The sequence below is a fragment of the Nomascus leucogenys genome, chromosome X (genome assembly GCF_006542625.1).
Source record: "Nomascus leucogenys isolate Asia chromosome X, Asia_NLE_v1, whole genome shotgun sequence".
NCBI lineage: Eukaryota > Metazoa > Chordata > Mammalia > Primates > Hylobatidae > Nomascus > Nomascus leucogenys.
The window spans coordinates 70983946-71004488 of NC_044406.1; the positions used below are offsets into that span (position 1 = coordinate 70983946).

General features: G+C 37.6%; 1 protein-coding gene across 1 annotated transcript in view; it reads left to right on the forward strand.

Annotated features, from left to right (window-relative positions):
- SH3BGRL (SH3 domain binding glutamate rich protein like) overlaps positions 1-12877 on the forward strand; it is a 108687-nt gene extending 95810 nt beyond the window's left edge. The window contains exon 4 of the mRNA XM_003269010.4: positions 11537-12877. Within this exon, the coding sequence (XP_003269058.1) occupies positions 11537-11569 (33 nt within the window). The 3' untranslated portion in view covers positions 11570-12877. The remainder of the gene's footprint in view (positions 1-11536) is intronic.
- The last annotated feature ends 7666 nt before the right edge of the window (positions 12878-20543 follow it).

The window sequence follows — 20543 nt, forward strand, 5'->3', positions numbered from 1 at the left end:
CAGAGACTAGGATTGCAACCCCTGCCTTTTTTTGTTTTCCAGTTGCTTGATAGATCTTCCTCCATCCCTTTATTTTGAGTCTATGTGTGTCTCTGCACGTGAGATGGGTTTCCTGAATACAGCACACTGATGGGTCCTGACTCCTTATCCAGTTTGCCAGTCTGTGTCTTTTGATTGGAGCATTTAGCCCATTTACATTTAACGTTAATATTGTTATGTGTGAATCTGATCCTGTCATTATGATGTTAGTTGGTTATTTTGCTCGTTAGTTGCTATAGTTTCTTCCTAGTCTCGATGGTCTTTACAATTTGGCATGTTTTTGCAGTGGCTGGTACCGGTTGTTCCTTTCCATGTTTAGTGCTTCCTTCAGGAGCTCTTTTAGGGCAGGCCTGGTGGTGACAAAATCACTCAGCGTTTGCTTGTCTGTAAAGTGTTTTATTTCTCCTTCACTTATGAAGCTTAGTTTGGCGGGATAGGAGATTCTGGGTTGAAAATTCTTTTCTTTAAGAATGTTGAATATCGGCCCCCACTCTCTTCTGGCTTGTAGAGTTTCTGCCGAGAGATCAGCTGTTAGTCTGATGGGCTTCCCTTTGTGGGTAACCCGACCTTTCTCTCTGGCTGCCCTTAACATTTTTTCTTTCATTTCAACTTTGGTGAATCTGACAATAATGTGTCTTGGAGTTGCCCTTCTCGAGGAGTATCTTTGTGGCGTTCTCTGTATTTCCTGAATCTGAATGCTGGCCTGCCTTGTTAGATTGGGGAAGTTCTCCTGGATAATATCTTGCAGAGTGTTTTCCAACTTGGTTCCATTCTCCCCATCATTTTCAGGTACACCAATCAGACGTAGGTTTGGTCTTTTCACATAGTCCCAAATTTCTTGGAGGCTTTGTTCATTTCTTTTTATCCTTTTTTCTCTAAACTTCCCTTCTCTCTTCATTTCATTCATTTCATCTTCCATCAGCGATACCCTTTCTTCCAGTTGATCGCATCTGCTACGGAGGCTTCTGCAATCTTCGTGTAGTTCTCGAAACTTGGCTTTCAGCTCCATCGGCTCCTTGAAGCCCTTCTCTCCATTGGTTATTCTAGTTATCCATTCTTCTAATTTTTTTTCAAATTTTTTAACTTCTTTGCTGTTGTTTTGAATTTCCTCTCGTAGCTCAGAGTAGTTTGATCGTCTGAAGCCTTCTTCTCTCAACTCATCAAAGTCATCCTCCATCCAGCTTTGTTCCGTTGCTGGTGAGGAACTGCGTTCCTTTGGAGGAGGAGAGGTGCTCTGTTTTTTAGAGTTTCCAGTTTTTTTGGTCTGTTTTTTCCCCATCTTTTTGGTTTTATCTACTTTTTGTCTTTGATGATGGTGATGTACAGATGGGTTTTTGGTGTGGATGTCCTTTCTGTTTGTTAGTTTTCCTTCTACCAGACAGGACCCTCAGCTGCAGGTCTGTTGGAGTTTACTAGAGGTGCACTCCAGACCCTGTTTGGCTGGGTGTCAGCAGCGGTGGCTGCAGAACAGCGGATTTTCGTGAGACCACAAATTCAGCTGTCTGATAGTTCCTCTGAAAGTTTTGTCTCAGAGAAGTACCGGGTTGAATGAGGTGTCAGTCTGTCCCTACTGGGGGGGTGCCTCCCAGTTAGGCTGCTCAGGGGTGAGGGACCCACTTTAGGAGGCAGTCTGACTGTTCTCAGATCTCCAGCTGCGTGCTGGGAGAACCACTACTCTCTTCAAAGCTGTCAGTCAGACAGGGACATTTAAGTCTGTGGAAGTTCTTGCAGAGTTTTTGTTTGTCTGTGCCCTGCCCCCAGAGGTGGAGCCTACAGAGGCAGGCAGGCCTCCTTGAGCTGTGGTGGGCTCCACCCAGTTCGAGCTTTCTGGCTGCTTTGTTTACCTAAGCAAGCCTGGGCAATGGCGGGCGCCCCTCCCCCAGCCTCGCTGCCGCCTCGCAGCTTGATCTCAGACTGCTGTGCTAGCAATTAGCGAGACTCCGTGGGCATAGGACCCTCCGAGCCAGGTGCGGGACACAATCTCCTAGTGTGCCGTTTTCCAGGCCCGTTGGAAAAGCGCAGTTAGGGTGGGACTGACCCGATATTCCAGGTGCCGTCTGCTTCCCCTTTCTTTGACTAGGAAAGGGAACTCCCTGACCCCTTGCACTTCCCGAGTGAGTCAATGCCTCGCCCTGCTTCGGCTCGCGCACAGTGCGCTTCACCGACTGTCCTGCACCCACTGTTAGGCACTCCCTAGTGAGATGAAACCAGTACCACAAGCAGAAATGCAGAAATCACCCGTCTTCTCTGTCACTGGGGCTGGGAGCTGGAGACCGGAGCTGTTCCTATTCGGCCATCTTGGCTCCACCCCGAAGATAGATCTCCAAAATTTTTCAAAAATATATTAGCAAACAGAATTCAGCACTATATTAGAAAGATCATTCATCCTGACCAAGTGAGAATTTTTTCTGGAATGCAATGATGGTTCAATATATGCAAATCAAACAACGTGACACATTATATCAACAGAATAAAGGATAACAACCATATGATCATTTCAATTGATGCTGAAAAAGCATTTGATATAATTCAACATCCTTTCAAGATAAAAGCCATCAAAAGGACTTAGTATAGAAGGAACATACTTCAACACAATAAAAGACTGAACCACAGCTAGTATCATACTGAATGAGGAAAAACTGAATGCCTTTTCTATAAGATATGGAGCACTGCATTGATGCCACTTTCACCACTGTTATTCAACATAGTACTGGGAGTCTTAGCTAGAGCAACCAGCCAAGAAAAATACCTAAAGTTATCCAAACTCAAAATGAAGAAGTCAAATTATCCCTGTTTGCAAATGATATGATGTTGAATTCAAAGAGTTTTAAAGACATCACCAAAAAACTGTTAGGACTGATAAACAAATTCAGTAAAGTTGCAGGATGCAAAATCAACATACAAAGTCAGTAGCATTTCTATATGTCAACAACAAATAATATGAAGAAGAAATATAAGAAGTAATTCCATTTACAATAGCCACAAATACCTAGGAATTAACCAAAGATCTTAAAGTTTTCTACAATGAAAATATAAAACATTGATGAAAGAAATTGAAGACGACACAAAAAATGGAAAAAATATTCCATGTTCATGGATTGAAATAATCGATATCATTAAAATGTTCATACTGTCCAAAACAATCTGCAGATTCAATTAATATAAAAATATCAATGACATTCTTCACAGAAATAAAAAAAATTCTAAAATTCGTAGGTAACCACAAAAGACCCAGAATAGCCATAGCTATCCTAAGTGTAAAGAACAAAACTAGAGGAATCACATTACCTGACTTCAAATTATAATACAGAGCTATACTAATCAAAACAGCATGGTACTGGCATAAAAACAAACACATAAACCAAGGTAACAGAATAGAGAACCCAGAAACAAATCATCACACCTACAGTGAACTCATTTTTGACAAAGGTGCCAAGAACATACACTGGGGAAAAGAGAGTCACTTCAATAAATGGTGCTGGCAAAACTGGACTCCATATGCAGAAGAATGAAACTTGACCCCTATCTCTTGCCATATACAAAAACCATTTCACAATAAAGACTTAACTCTAATACCTCAAACTATGAAACGACTACAAGAAAACACTGTAGAAACTCTCCAGGACATTGGTCTGGGCAAAAATTTCTTGAGAAATACCCCAAAAGCACAGGCAACAAAAGTAATCATGGACAAATGGGATCATATCAGGTTAAAAAGTTTCTTCACAACAAAGGAAACAATAAACAAAGTGAAGAGACAACCCAAAGAGTGGGAGAAAATATTTGCAAACTACCCATCTGACAGGGGATTGGTAAAAAGCATATATGAGAGGCTCAAACCACTCTATAGGGGCCACGCATGGTGGCTCACACCTGTAATCCCAGCACTTTGGGAGACTAAGATGGGCAGATCACTTGAGGCTAGGAGTTTGAGACCTGCCTGAGCAACAAGGTGAAACCCCGTGTCTACTAAAAGTACAAAAATTAGCCGGGAGTAGTGGCACAGATGTGTAAGATCTGTAAGACATGCTTCTCAGGAAGCTGAGACACGAAAATCACTTGAACCCAAAAGGTGGAGGTTGCAGTGAGCCAAGATTGTACCACTGCACTTCAGTGTGGTTGACAGAGTGAGACTGCCTCAAACAAACAAAAAACAACTCTATATGAAAAATTCTAATAATCCAATTAAAACGTAGGCAAAAGATTTGAATAATCATTTGTCAAAAGAAGACATACGAGTTGCAAACAGATATGAAAGTGTGCTAAACATCACTGATCATTAGAGAAATGCAAATAAAAACTACAGTGAGATATAATCTCACCCCAGTTAATATGGCTTTTATCCAAAGGTCAGGCAATAATACATGCTGGTAAGGATGAGGAGAAAAGGGATCATTCATACACTGTTGGTGGGAATGTAAATTAATACAGCCACTATACAGAACAGTTTGGAGGTTCCTCAAAAAACTAAAAGTAGAACTACCATATGATTCAGCAGTCCTACTGCTGGGTATATACAGTAAAAAAAGCAAATCAGTATATCAAAGAGATATCTACAATCTCATGTTTGTTGCCACACTGTACACAATAGCCAAGATTTGGAAGTAACCTAAGTGTCCATGAACAGTTGAGTGGGTTAAGAAAATGTGGTACTTATACACAATGGAGTAGTATTCAGCCATAAAAAGAATGAGATCCAGTCATTTGCAACAAAATGGAGGGAATTGGAGATTACTATTTTAAGTGATATAAACCAAGAACAGAAAGACAATCACCACTTTCTCACTTACTTGTGGGATCTAAAAATCAAGCAATTGAGCTCATGGAGATAGAGAATAGAAAGATGGTTACCAGAGGTTGAGAAAGGTAGTGGGAGATTGAGAAGTGGGGATGGTTAATGGCACAGAAAACAGAAACAATGAGTAAGGTCTAGTATTTGATACCAAAACATGAGGACTATAGTCAAAAATAGATTGTATACTTTAAAATAACTAACAATATAATAATTATGTTGTTTATAAAACAAATGACACATATTGGAGTTACGGATACTCCATTTACCCAGATGTGATTATTATCCATTGCATGCCTGTATCAAAACATGTCATATACCCCATAAATATATATACCCACTGTGTACATACAAAAATTCAAAATACAAAAACACAACAAAATACTGGCTACATAGCAATGTTAGGTCCTTAGAGGAAAAAGGATTTCATGTTAGGTCATTTTTGCATTATTATACAACTGCTTCTCCAGCTATGTCTGCTATGTCTTTGAGGGGTCTTAGTATAAATTATTTTTTGAGTTATGTGTAGAAATTCTTGAAAGCTTGTTCTATAAAATGAAGCAAGATGCATACTGTGACTTTAAGATATATTCATTTTGACATCTAAACACTGTTAAAGCTTCAGAAGAACTTAGGGACTTTTCCTTTTTTGACTAGGCATTTACAAAGGTGAGTATATTAGTTCATTCTCACACTGCTATAAACAACTACCCGAGACTGGGTAATTTATAAAGAAAAGAAGTTTAATTAACTTACAGTTCCACAGGCTGTAAAGCAGGCATGGCTTGGGAGGCCTCGGGAAACTTACAATCATGGTGGAGGGCAAAGGGGAAGCAAGCACATCTTCACTTGTTGGTAGGAGGGGTGGAGTTAGGTGCTACACACTTTTAGACAAGCAGAAATAAAGGGATGGTGCTAAACCATTAGAAACCACCCCCCATGATCCAATCAGCTCCCACCAGGCCCCTCCTCCAACAATGAGAATTACAATTTGACATGAGATTTGGGTGGGGATGCAGAGCTGAACCATATCATTATGCCTCTTGCCCCTCCCAAATCTCATGTCCTTTTCACATTGCAAAATACCATCATCTCTTCTCAACAGTCTTCCAAAGTCTTAACTCCTTTCAGCATTAACTTAAAAGTCCAAGTCCAAAGTCTCATTTGAGATGAGGCAAGTCCCTTTTTCCTATAAGCCTGTAAAATAAAAACAAGTTAGTTAGTTCCAAGATACAGTAGGAGTACAGGCATTAGGTAAATGCTCCTATTACAAAAGGGGGAAATTGGCCAAAACTGACAAAATTGCTCTATGTAAGACTGAAACCAAGTAGGACAATTATTACATCTTAAAGTTTCAAAATAATCTTCTTTGACTCCATGTCTCACATCCAGGGCACACTCATGCAAGGGATGTGATCCCAGGGCCTTGGGCAGCTCTGATCCTACAGCTCTGCAGGGTACAGCCTTGGCAACTGCACTCACAGGCTGGTGATGAGTGCCTGTGGCTTTACCAGGTCCACGGTGCAAGCTGTGAGTGTATCTGCCATTCTGGGGCCTGGAGGCAGTGGCCCCTTTCTCACAGTTACACTAGGCAGTACCCCAGTCTGGCCTCTGTGTGGGGGCTCCAACCCCACGTTTTCTCTCAGCACTGCCCCAGTAGAGGTTCTGCATGAGGGCTCCATGCTTGCAGCAGACTTCTGCCTGGACATCCAAGTATATTCATACATCCTCTGAAATCTAGGCTGTGACTCCCAAGCTTCGACTCTTGCCCGCTGTACACCCACAGCCTTAACACCATGTGGAAGTCCCCAAGATTTGTAGCTTCCATCATCTGGAGCAGTGGCCTGACACATATCTGGGGCCCTTTTAGTCATGACTGTAGTTGGAGTCGCTGGAACATCAGTTGCCATATCCTGAGGCTGCACAGAGCAGTCGAGCTCTGTGCCTGGCCCACAAAACCATTTTACTATTGTAGGCCTCTGGGCTTTTGATGGCAGGGGCTGCCATGAAGGCCTCTGAAATGCCCTGGAGGCATTTTCTTTGTTGTCTTGGCTATTAACATTCAGCTCCCTTTACTTATGCAAATTTCTGCAGTCAGCTTGAATTTCTTCCCTGAAAATGGGTTTTTATTTTCTACCATATGGTTAGGTTTCACATTTTCCAAACTTTTATTCTCTGCTTCCCTTTTCAATGTAAGTTGCAATTTCAGATCATTTCTTTGTGAATGTATATGAGCTATGCTGTTAGAAGCAGCCAGGCTACATCTTGAACACTTTGCTCCTTAGAAATTTCTTCCACCAGAGACCCTAAATCAGGGATGTCCAATCATTTGGCTTCCCTGGGCCACAATGGAAAAAGAAGAATTGTCTTGGGCCACACAAAATACAATGACACTAGTGATAGCTGATGAACTAAAAAAAATTGCAAAAAAAAATCTCATAATGTTTTAAGAAAGTTTATGACTTTGTGTTGGATCACTGATATGGTTTGGCTCTGTGTCTGCATCCAAATCTCATCTTGAATTGTACACCCATAATTCCTATGTATTGTGGGAGACACTCAGTGGGAGACAATTTGAATCATGGGGGCAGTTTCCCCCATACTATTCTAGTGGTAGTGAATAAGTCTCATGATCTGATAGTTTTATCAGAGGTTTCTGCTTTTGTATCTTTCTCATTTTCTCTTGCTGCCACCGTGTAAGAAGTGCCTTTCTCCTCCCCCATGATTTTGAGGCCTCCTCAGCCATGTGGAACTGTAAGTCTAATTAAACACTTTTTTTCCTTGGGTATGCCTTTGTCAACAGGGTGAAAATGGACTAATACAGTAAATTGGTACCAGCACAGTGGAGTGTTGCTGAAAAGATACTTAAAAATGTGGACGTGGCCAGGTGCGCTGGCTCATGCCTGCAATCCCAGCACTTTGGGAGGTCAAGGCAGGTGGATCACTTGAGATCAGGAGTTCAAGATCAGCCTGGCCAAATGGTGAAACCCTGTCTCTACTAAAAATACAAAAAGTAGCTGGGCATGTTGGCATGTGCCTGTAGTCCCAGCTACTTTGGAGGCTGAGGCAGGAGGATCACTTGAACCAGGGAGGTAGAGGTTGCAGTGAGCCGAGATTGCACCATAGCACAACAGCCTGGGTGATAGAGTGAGATTCCATCTCAAAAAAAATGTGGAAGTGACTTTGTAACTGGGTAACAGGCAGAGGTTGGAACAGTTTGGAGGGCTCAGAAGACAGGAAAATGTGAGAAAGTTTGGAACTTCCTAGAGACTTATTGAATGGCTTTGACCAAAAGCTTGATGGTGATATGGACAATAAGGTCCAGGCTGAGGTGGTCTCAGATGGAGATGAAGAACTTGTTGGGAACTGGAGCAAGGTGACTCTTGATATGTTTTAGCAAAGAGACTGGTGGCATTTTGCCCCTGCCCTAGGGATTTATGGAACTTTGAACTTGAGAAAGATGGTTTAGGGTATCTGGTGGAAGAAATTTTGAAGCAGTAAAGCATTCAAGAGGTGACTTGGGTGCTGTTAAAGGCATTCACTTTCATAAGGAAAGTGGAGCATAAAAGTTTGGAAAATTTGAAGCCTGACAATGTAGTAGAAAAGAAAAGCCCATTTTCCGAGAAGAAATTCAAGCCGGCTGCAGAAATTTGCATAAGTAATGAGGAGCCAAATATTAATCCCCAAGAAAATGGGGAAAATGTCTCCAGGGCATGTCAGAGGTCTTCATGGCAGCCCCTTCCATCACAGGCTCAGAGGCCTAGGAGAAAAAAATGGTTTTGTGGTTCAGACCCAGTGTCCGCATACTATGTGCAGTCTACGGACTTTGTACCCTGTGTCCCAGCCACTCCAGCCATGACTAAAAGGGGCCAAAGTACAGCTTGTGCCATGGCTGTGGTGGGCACAAGCCCCAAGCCCTGGCAACTTCCATGTGGTGTTGAGCCTGTGGGTGCACAGAAGTCAAGAATTGAGGTTTGGGAATCTCTGCCTAGATTTCAGAGGATGTATGGAAATGCCTGGATATCCAAGCAGAAGTTTGCTACAGAGGTGGGGCTCTCATGGAGAACCTCTGCTAGGGCAGTGCAGAAGGGAAATGTGGAGTTGGAGCCCCCACACCGAGTCCCTACCGGGGCACTGCCTAGTAGGGCTGTGAGAAGAGGGCCACTGTCTTTCAGACCCCAGAATGGTAGATCCACTGACAGCTTGCACCATGTGCCTGGCAAAGCTGCAGACACTCAACACCAGTCTGTGAAAGGGTCTGGGAGGGAGGCTGTACCCTGCAGAGCCACAGGGGTGGAGCTGCCCAAGACCATGGGAACCTACCTTTTGCATCAGTGTGACCTGGATGTGAGACATGGAGTCAAAGGAGATCATTTTGGAGCTTTAAGATTTGACTGCCCTGCTGGATTTTGAACTTTCATTGGGCCTGTGGCCCCTTTGTTTTGGCCAATTTCTCCCATTTGGAACATCTGTATTTACCCAATGCCTGTACCACCATTGTATCTAGGAAGTAATGAACTTGCTTCTGATTTTACAGGCTCATAGGCAGAAGGGACTTTACTTGTTTCAGATGAGACTTCAGACTGTGGATTTTTGGTTTAATGCTGAAATGAGTTAAGACTTTGTGGGACTTTTGGGAAGGCATGATTAGTTTTGAAATGTGAGGACATGAGGTTTGGAGAGGCCAGGGGTAGAATGATATGGTTTGTCACTTTGTTCTCACCCAAATCTCATCTTGAGTTTTATTTCTATAATTTTCACCTGTTTTGAGAGGGACTTGTTGGGAGATAATTTGAATGATGAAGGCAGTTTCCCCCATACTGCTTTTGTGGTAGTGAATAAATCTCACGAGATCTGTTGGTTTTATCAGGAGTTTTCACTTTTGCATCTTCCTCATTTCCTCTTGCCGCCTCCACTTAAGAAGTGTCTTTCACCTTCCGTCATGATTCTGAGGTCTCCCCAGCCATGTGGAACTGTAAGTCCAATTAAATCTCTTTTTCTTCCTAGTCTTGGGTATATCTTTATGAGCAGCATGAAAACAGACTAATACAGCCACATTCAAAGCTGTCCTGGGCAGCATGCAGCCCACAGACCACAGGTTTGACAAGCTTGCCCTAAATCATCTCTCTCAAGTGCAAAGTTCAACAGATCCCTTGAGCTGGAGCACAGTGTCACCAGTCTCTTTGCTGAAGCACAGTAGTTGTGACCTTTACTCCAGTTTCAAATAAGTTCTTCATCTTCATCAGAGACCACCTCAGTATGGACCTTATTGTCCATGTCACTATCAGCATTTCGGTCATAACAATTTAACAAGTCCCTAGGAAGCTCCAAACTTTCCATCATCTTTCTGCCTTCTTCTGAGCCCTCCAAATTGTTCCAACCTTTCCTCCAAAGTTGCTTCCACATTTTCAGGTATCTTTATAGTAATACCCCACCCCGGTACCAATTTTATGTATTAGTTCGTTCTTAAACTGCTATAAAGAACTTTTTGAGATTGGACAATATATAAAGAAGAAAGAGGTTTAATTGACCCACAGCTTCAAAGACTGTACAGGAGCCATGGATGGGGAGGCCTCAGGAAACTTACAATCATGGCAAAGGGTGAAGGGGAAGGAAGCACGTCCTGGCATGGTGGCAGGAGAGAGAGGGAGAGGTGCTACACACTTTTAGACAAGCAGCAGTAGGAGGATGGTGCTAAACCATTAGAAACCGCCCTCATGATCAAATATCCTCCCAGCAGGCTGCTCCTCCAACACTGGGGATTGAAATTTGACGTGGGATTTCGGTGGGGACACAGCCAAACCATATCGATGAGTCAGTAGTATATTTCATTATTTTTTTTAAAGGATATGAAGAATGAATTTTGGTGTCGTTCCATATTTTCATCTTTCCTTTACTTTTGCCTTTTTTGGGTAAAAAATCTAGTGTCTCTTTTAGCTTTTCTCCCTTCTTTTGCATGTAATACTGGGACTCATTTGGACAGTATCAGTCCTCCAGAGTCTGTCAAGTATGGATTTAGTGACAGGTGTTTAGAATGATGTTGTCTACCACGCTTGATTTCTACAACTTAAGTCTGATGTTTCCTTTTCTGGAGTCAATCTTGCCACTCATCTTTAGTTCAACAAACTTTCCTTGAAGTTTATTTTGTGTCAAGTATTATGTTGAGTGCCAGAGCACACATGTAGGTAAGAGTTCCTATGCTAGAGGTGAGTACTTCACTATCCAGAGGAGGAGGAAGGCAACCTGATTTTTTGGTGTGTATTCCATCATAAAACATGAAAACTACAATATTTTAATGGATAGCACATTTAATGGATAGCACAATTTAAACCTTAATTAACCAAAAGTCAACTAATTTTAAACTTAAGTAACCATGTTTTTGTATACTCAATTTTCATGAAAAAATCACACAAAAAGGAAACTAGCTGACTGTTTTTAAGTAAAATATCAATTATAACTGTATATCACTTGCTTTCATGGAAGTATTCCAAATCATTAGGAATGATGAGGTAGTCTTTTTGTATATCTGTTTCTAGAAATCTGTTTGAATTATGTAGTTTTTCTATTAAGAACTTTTTAAGAAATCTCTTCTGGGGGCTTTTGTTTATTCTTAGTAGTTGGAACTAATGTAGTCTAACTAAAATACACATGCGTGTCTGCTCTGTGATGTTTAAACTTATCTGTTTTGTTTGTTTTTCATTTCAGGAAGCAGAAGTGCAAGCAAAGCAGCAAGCATGAACCTTAAGCACTGTGCTTTAAGCATCCTGAATAATGAGTCTCCATTGCTTTTATAAAATAGCAGAATTAGCTTTGCTTCAAAAGAAATAGGCTTAATGTTGAAATAATAGATTAGTTGGGTTTTCACATGCAAACATTCAAAATGAATACAAAATTAAAATTTGAACATTATGGTGATTATGGTGAGGAGAATGGGATATTAACATAAAATTATATTAATAAGTAGATATCATAGAAATAGTGTTGTTACCTGCCAAGCCATCCTGTGTACACCAATGATTTTACAAAGAAAACACCCTTCCCTCCTGCTGCCGTTATTATGGCAACTTAAGTGTATCTGCGACTCTACATTAAAAAGGAGAAAGAGAAATAACCTGTCTCTCATTCCTAAGTTGCCTCATTAATTTTCGTGAACAAAAATATGTACCTTTTTGATGCTATGTTATTGTGATTAAAAAGTACTTGCAGGTAATGTTTATGATATGTTAAACATTGTAATTTCCTATCGTAATTATAACATTCCCATTCTTTTGTAGATGAAACTTCTACATATTGAACCATAGATTTTCTGAGCTTCTAAATGTAGCCTTTCATTGCACATTTCAGTGATCAGAATAGATATCTTTCTACATGCACAAAAGCAATAGATTCATTCAGTGGACAAGTTCCTTGTTTAACTACACAGCTATGATGGAATGATGTATCCAAGTTCCCTGCCTCAGTGAAATATGCATATGTATATCATGAAAGTGGGATGCCAAGTAAGCTTAAAATGGCATTCTCTAGCAAAGAGATTAGACTTTTAAATAACTTATTTGGCGGTCATTCCCAAGACTGGTTTCCCTTGAGTTTTTGCTAAAACAAATCTTAGTAGTTTTGCCCGTTTAAAACAACTCACAATCGTAAATGCTACTATTCCTAAGATATCTTACCTTTTTATTTCAGTTTAGCCATGTATTGTATGAGTGTATTAGTCTAAGCAGTGAGAATTTTTCTATGCCTCTATTCCAGCAAAAAGTAGAAGTATCCAATAAAAAGGGCAAGTTTTAAAATATTAAGTCTGAAGACTTCTGAAAAGACAAGAAACATGGCCTAAATAACCAACACAGATTTATATAGTAAGTTTCACACTACTTTATTACCAAAAGCAAACACCTCTTACTTTAAACTACATTATCATATATATCTATTGTATGCTGGTCTTTACTTTTCGCCAAAATCAACATATAATGAAGAGATGCCTTTGTTTCATGAGATTCAAACTTGATGCTATGCTTTAAAATAAACTCAGTACTTTTAGAAACATAACTTATGTGTTCTTGGAGTTTATATAATAGTAATTTTAGATGAGTAATGTCTTTTTTTAGAGGGTTGGGAATGCAAAAAGAGAAAACAATAGAAAGAAAACTATTTGAATGCAATTCAAGGTTTTTGTTTTCTACGTTTTCTTTTTAGGGCTTTTAATCTCACAATACACATGAAGTCAAATGAACAATTTTATTGGGTTTACAAAAATATGGCATAAAGAACTCTAGAGAAAACAGGGTGCTTTGTAATACACTGGAACACACAAAAAAAGTTTTTTAGTCAATATTTTCTCCTAAGCTTTATTAAATGTTGCTGATAATACTTGCAATATTTTATGTGGTCATTTTAACTTTTATTTTAATGTCAAATAAGTTAACACTGCCAAAACAGGCATTCTTTAAAAATAGATGTATTTTTGCCATGTTTATATGACTTAAAATTAACATAGTATATTAAAGTAAAAGGTTGAATTGAGTCTTCCTAAACTGAAATATTTTATTTTGTCAGCTGAGAAATATGTTTTGTAGATACAAAAATGCAAGTGAAATTCTGAATATGAAGGTGAGTTTTATTTAAAAAAATCTTCCAAAATATTTGGCTGGAAAATATGATCTTTGCTACTTGTTATATTACATTCAGATTGTTTCTGTTTGTAAATCAGACTTGTTTATTTGTTATGTTCAGTTATTGAGCTGGTTTGTTCTTGGGAATATTTGACTCTCAGGAAGATTTTCATTTTCACCAAACAATGCAAATTGGATGTCGATTGCATTGTTAAATGTCAACATTTCTTTGGGAATCTGAGTGTAGGGGTAAACAGAATTTTAAAACAGAAGTCGTTAATTACTTGCTTGGGAAAATTTAAATACAGAAAATTTTGGTGAAGTCAGATTTCATTGCACATATTCCATTCATTCAGCCGAAGGAAAAATGAGGATTCACATGGATTTTATTACCCAGTTGTGGATGCTGAAAAATATTGAAAGGTTGACATTGGTCTAATCTTTTTAATGTGAAATACATATTTCTTTCCTTTTTTGAAGAATTCCAACAAAACTGATTAAGAAACATTCACATTTGATTAATTTGAACCTTCTAGTCTTCTGCTCCCACCCATCATTCTTCCCGTGTATCTATTATCACCTTCCTTTATTTAGCAAACAAAATTTTGAAATCCTTTGTAAAGAGTACTATAATGTTACCATAATTCCTATTTTCACACAATTGTCTTTTTAGCATCTTTACTGAGATATACAATTCACATACTATAAACCTTGCTCATTTAAAATGTATAAGGCAGTGGCTTTTAGTATATTCACAGAATTGTGCAACCATCACTACAATTTAGGTTTAGAATGTTTCATCACCCAACAAATAAACCCTACCAAATAGCAGTCACTCCCCATCCCCCACTCCGTCAGCACTATACAAACACCAACTTACTTTGTCTCTGTGGATTTACCTATTCTAGACATTTTATATAACTAAAATCATACAATATGTGGTCTTTTGTGGTTTGTGTCTTCTAGTTACCACATTTTTGAGTTTCCTCCATGTTGTAGCATGCATTAGTACTTCACATGTTTTATTGAATAACATTCCATTGTATGGATAAAAGCACACTGTGTTTGCTCATTAATCGGTTGATGGACATTTGGGTGGTTTCCACTTTTTGGCTATTATGCATAATGCTGCTATGAGCATCGGTGTACAGATTTTTTGTTTGAACACCTGTTTTTGTGTCTTGGATATATATGTAGAAGAGTTACATGATTGTTCTGTATTTAACAATTTGAGGAACGTGAGACTTTTCCAAGTTGGCTTCACTATTTTACATTCCCACCAACAGTGTATGAGTATTGTTCTGATTTCCCCAATTTCTGGCCAGTGCTTGTTGTTACTTATCCTTTTGATTACCGCCATTCTGACTATAAAGTGGTTTCTCATTGTAGTTGTGACTTACATTTCTCTGATGGCTAAATATGTTGAGCATCTTTTTATGTGATTATACCCACTTATATATCTTCTTTGGAGAAATGTCTTTTCAGATCCTGTGTCCATCTTTAAATTGGGTTATTTGTATTTTTATTGTTCAATTTTAACAGTTCCTTATATATTCTGATTACAAGTCTGTTATTATATATGTGGTTTGAAAATGTTTTACCATTATATGGGTTGTCTTATTTTCTTGAGGGTATGCTTTGAAGTATGTAAGTTTTAAATTTTGGCAAATTCATCTTTTTTTTGTTATTGCTTATATTTTGTTTTTGCTAAGGAAACATTGCCTAATCCAAGGTCATAAAGATTTACTTCTCTGTTTTCATTTAATAGTTTTACCTTGTGCACTTATGTCTGTGATCTATTTTGAGTTACTTTTTGTATGTGATATGGGATAGGGATTTAAGTTCATTCAGTTGTCCAAGCACCATTTGCTGAAATGACCACTCTTTCCCCATTAAATTTTCCTGGCAGCTTTGTAAAAAATAAGATAATCATAAATATGTAGTTATATATTTGTTAATTTAATGATTTTAACAAATTATAATTGCATACAACTAGAAGTAGTGTGATGCTATTTTATATAATATGTATTATATATGTGTATATATGCACAGTGTGAAATGATTTAATCAAACTAATTAATATATCCATAACCTTACTTTATTCCTACTGTTCAGATGCAACTTTTTACTGTTTGACCAACATCACCCTATTCCACCCCACCTAGCCTCTGCTAACCAACATTGTTTTAGATTCCACATATAAGTGAGACCATGCAGTATTTGTATTTCTGCATCTGGCATATTTCACTTAGCATAGTGTCCTCTACATTCATCCATGTTGTTGCAAATCCAGAATCTTCTTTTTTATAAGGCTGGATAGTATTCCACTGTATATGTGTGTGTATATTGTATATATGTAAAATATAAATATATAATATATATATAATACACACACGTATACAGTGGAAATGTTATATAAGAAACACATAAAGAAACATATATAAAGGAACATATATAGAGAACATAAGAAGAACACATATAAAGAACATAAAAAGAACATAAGAACATAAAGAACATATATATGTTCTTTATATATGTTCCTTTATATATGTTTTTATAAACAACATATTCTTTAAGATATTTTATAAAGAACATATATTCTTTATAAAAAACATATATAAAGGAACATATATAAAGAAAAAAATATATATACACACACACACACACACGCACATATTTTCTTTATCCATTCATCCATTGATGGACACTTAGGTTGATTCCATAACTTGTCTATTGTAAATAATGCTGCATGTAAAGGTATATTTCGAGGCATTCAATTCTATTTCTATGGTTTATATGTCAGTGTACTATATGTGTACCTTTGCCAGTTCCACAGTTTTGATTTCTGTAGCTGTGTAGTACATTTTGAAACTTGGAATTGTGAGTCCTCCAATGTTGTTCCTTCTTTTTAAATTCTTTTTTTCCTTGGCATCCCTTGCATTTCGATATGACTCATAGGATCAGCATGTCAATACCTGCAAAAAACCCAGCTGGGATTTTGATAGGGATTCTATTGAATCTTTAGTTGAACATGGGAAGCGGTGTCATCTTTACAATATTAACTCTTTTAATTCATAAGCATGGATGTCTTTCCATTTAATTGCATCTTTTTTCGTTGCTTTCAGCAATGGTTTTTAGTTTGCAGAGTTTATACTTCACCCTTTTTTGTTAAATTTATTTCTAAACATTTTATTCCTTTTGATGCTGTTATAAGTAGAATTATTTTCTTAATATTAATTTTGGTTTCTTCATATCTATCCAGTGTACATAAACACATGTGACCACTGTATTTACATATGATTTTTGTATTTTCGTTTTGTAACTTGCAACATTGTTGAATTGGTTTATTGCTTCTCATAGGTTTTCTTGTGGATTCTTTAAGATATTTTATATATTAATACAAAATCCTGTCATCTCCAAAGGAAGAAACTTTTACTTCCTTTCTGATCTGGATATATTGTATTTCTTGCCCGATTGGCCTGGTTAGAACCTCGATTACAATGTTGAAAATAAGTTTCTAGAGCATAAATCCTCATCTTCTTCCCGATTTATTTATTTACTTATGTCAATCTTTTGCCGTTAAGTGAAATATAAGTTTGACATATATTTTTTCCACATTTATTAAGCTGGTTTTACCTAAAAGCTCTTTTTTTTTCTTTTTACTTTTAAAGTAGGTTCAGGAGCTACATGTGCTTTACCCATTTTTACATGGGTAAAATACATGTTAATGGGGTTTGCTGAAGGAATTATCCTGTCACTCAGGGAGTGAGTTTAGTACACAATAATTAGTTTTTTAACTATCAACCCACTTCCACTATCCTCTCCAAGTAGTCCTCAGTGTCTGTTGTTCTCAGCTTTGTGTCCTTGTATACTCAGTGTTTAGCTCCCACTTATAGTGGGAACATGTGATATTTGGTTTTCTGTTCCTGTGTTAGGCGGCTTAGGATTATGGCCTCAAGCTGCATCCATGTTTCTGCAAAGGACATGATTTCATTATTTTTATGACTGTGTAGTATTCCAGGGTCTATATGTACCACATTTTCTTAAATCCAGGCCACTGTTGAAGGGCATCTAGGTTGATTTCATATCTTTGCTGTTGTTAATAATGCTGCAATGAACACATGAGTGCATGTATCTTTTTTGTAGAGTGATATATTTGCTTTTAGATGTATATCCAGTGATGCGATTGCTGGTTTGAATACTAGTTCTGTTTTAAGTTGTTTAAGAAATCTCAAAATGGCTTTCCACAGTGGCTGAACTAATTTACATTCCCACCAACAGTGTATAGGCATTTCCTTTTCACCACAAACCTAGGCAGCATCTGTTATTTTTTGACTTTTTAATAATAACCATATTAACTGGTGTGAGATGGTATCTCACTGTGGTTTTGATTTGCAAATCTTTGATGATTAGTGGTGTTGTGAATGTTTTCATATATTTAATAGCTCCTTTAAATAGTCTTCTTTTGGGAAGTGTCTGCTCATGTCCTTCGACCATTTTTTTAAATGGGGCTATTTGGTTTTTGCTTCTTGATTTGTTTCAGTTCCTTATAGATTCTGGATATTACATCTTTGTCAGATGCATAGTTTACAAATGTTTTCTCCCATTTTGTATGTAGTCTGTTTACATTGTTGATAGTTTCTTTTGCTCTGCAGAAGCTCCTTAGTTTAATTAGGTCTCATTTGTCAATTTTTGTTTTTGTTACAGTTGCTTTTTGGGACTTAGTCATAAAATCTTTGCCAAGGCCTATGTTGAGAAAAGTATTTCCTAGGTGTTCATTTGGCGTTTTTATAGGTTGAGATCTTATGCTTAAATCTTTAATTCAGCTTGAGTTGATTTTTGTAAATGGTTAAATAAAGGGGTCCAATTTTAGTCTTCTGCATATAGTTATCCAGTTATCACAGCACAATTTATTGTATAGGAAGTCCTTTCCCCATTACTTGTCATTGTCAACTTTGTCAAATATCAGATGGTTGTAAGTGTGCAGCTGTATTTCTTGGTTCTGTCTCCTGTTCCATTGGTCCATGGATGTGTTTTTGTACCAGTATTATACTGCTTTGGTTACTTTAGCCTTGTAGTGTAGTTTCAAGTTGGTAAGTGTGATGCTTCTGGCTTTGCTCTTTTTGCTTAGGATTGCTTTGACTATTCAGGCTCTTTTTTGGTTCTATGTGAATTTTGAAATTGCTTTCTATACTTCTGTGAAAAATGGCATTGGTAGTTTGATAAGAATAGCATTGAATATATTGATAGCTTTGGGCAATATGGCCATTTAAATGATATTAATTCTTCCCATACATGAGCATGGAATATTTTTCCAATTGTTTGTGTTGTCTCTGTTTCTTTCAGCACTGTTTTGTAGTTTTCAATGTAGAGATCCCTCATGTTTTTGTTTGGATGTATTCCTAGATATTTTATTCTTTTTGTGGCTATTGCAAATGGGATTGCATTATTGATCTGGCTCTCAATGTGAATGTTATTGTCATATAGAAATGCTATTGATTTTTGTACATTAATTTTGTATCCTGAAACTTAACTGAAGTCATTTTTCAGTTCTAGGAGCCTTGTGGCAGAGTCTTTAGCATTTTCTAGCAATAGAATCATATCATCTGCAAAGAGAGATGGTGTGACTTCCTCTTTTTCTATTTGGGTGCCTTTTATTTCTTTCTCTTGCCTAATTGCTCTGGCTACAAATTTCAGTACTGTGTTAAGTAGGAGTGGTGAGAGTGGGCATCCTTGCCTTGTTCCAGTTCTTAAGGGGGATGCTTCCAGCTTTTGCTCATTCAGCATGATGTTGGCTGTGGGTTTTTCATAGATGGCTGTAATTAGTTTGATGTATGTTCCTTCAGAGCCTAATTTGTTGAGGATTTTTAATATGAAGTGATGTTGTATTTTATCAAAAGCCTTCTCTGCATCTATTGAGATGATTACGTGGTTTTGTTTTTAATTCTATTTTGTGGTGAATCACATTTATTGATTTGCAGATGTTGAATCAACCTTGCATCCCGGGAGTGAAGCCTATTTAATCATGAGAGGTATTAACTTTTTGTTGTGGTGCTCAATTTGGTTGGCTAGTAGTTTGTTGAGGATTTTTGTGTGTATGTTCATCAGGGGTATTGGCCTGAAGTATCCTTCTATTATTGTGTCTCTGCAAGGTTTTGGTATCTTAATGGTGCTGACTTCATAGAATGAGTTAGGGAGGTGCCCGTCGTCCTTGATTTTTTGGAATAATTTTAGTAGGATTGGTACTAGCTCTTCTTGGCATATTTGGTCAAATTCAGCCGTAAATCCATCTGATCTAGGGCTTTATTTTTTGCTTGGTAGGTGTTTTTTATTACTGATTCAATTCCAGAAGTTGTTATTGGTCTACTCAGGGTGTCAAGTTTTTCAATGTTTGGAGGCTGTGTGTTTCCAGAAACTTACCCATTTCTTCTAGGTTTTCTAGTTTATGTGCATAGAGGTGTTTGTTATACTCTCTGATTATTTTTTTTTCATATTTTCATGGGGTTATTGTAATGTCACTTTTTTCCATTCTGATTGAACTTATTTTTATCTTCTCCATTTCTTTCTTTGTTAATTGAACTAGCAGACTATCAATCTTGCGTATTCTTTGACAGAACAAACTTTTGGTTTTGTAGATCTTTGTATGAATTTTTGCATCTCAGTTTTATTTGGTTTTCCTCTGATTTTGGTTATTTTCTCCTGCTAGCTTTGGGGTTTGTTTGCTCTTGTTTTTCTAGTTCCTCCAGGTTTGATGTTAGGTTGTTACTTTGAGATCTTTCTTTTTGACGTCTTTAGTGCTATAAACTTACTTCTTAACACTGCTTTAGCTCTGTCCCAACAATTATAGTATGCTGTGACTCTTTTTTCATTAGTTTCAAATAATTTATTGGTTTCTCCATTAATTTTGTTTTTTACCCACAGTCATTTATAAGTGCATTGTTTAATTCCATGTAACTGTATGCTTTTGAGAGATCTTCTTAGTATTGATTTCTATTATTGTTATACTTTGGTCTTAGAATGTGGGTGATATGGTTAGATTTTTTTTTTTTAATTTGTTGAAACTTGTTTTATGGTCAAGCATGTGATCAATCTTAGAGCATGTA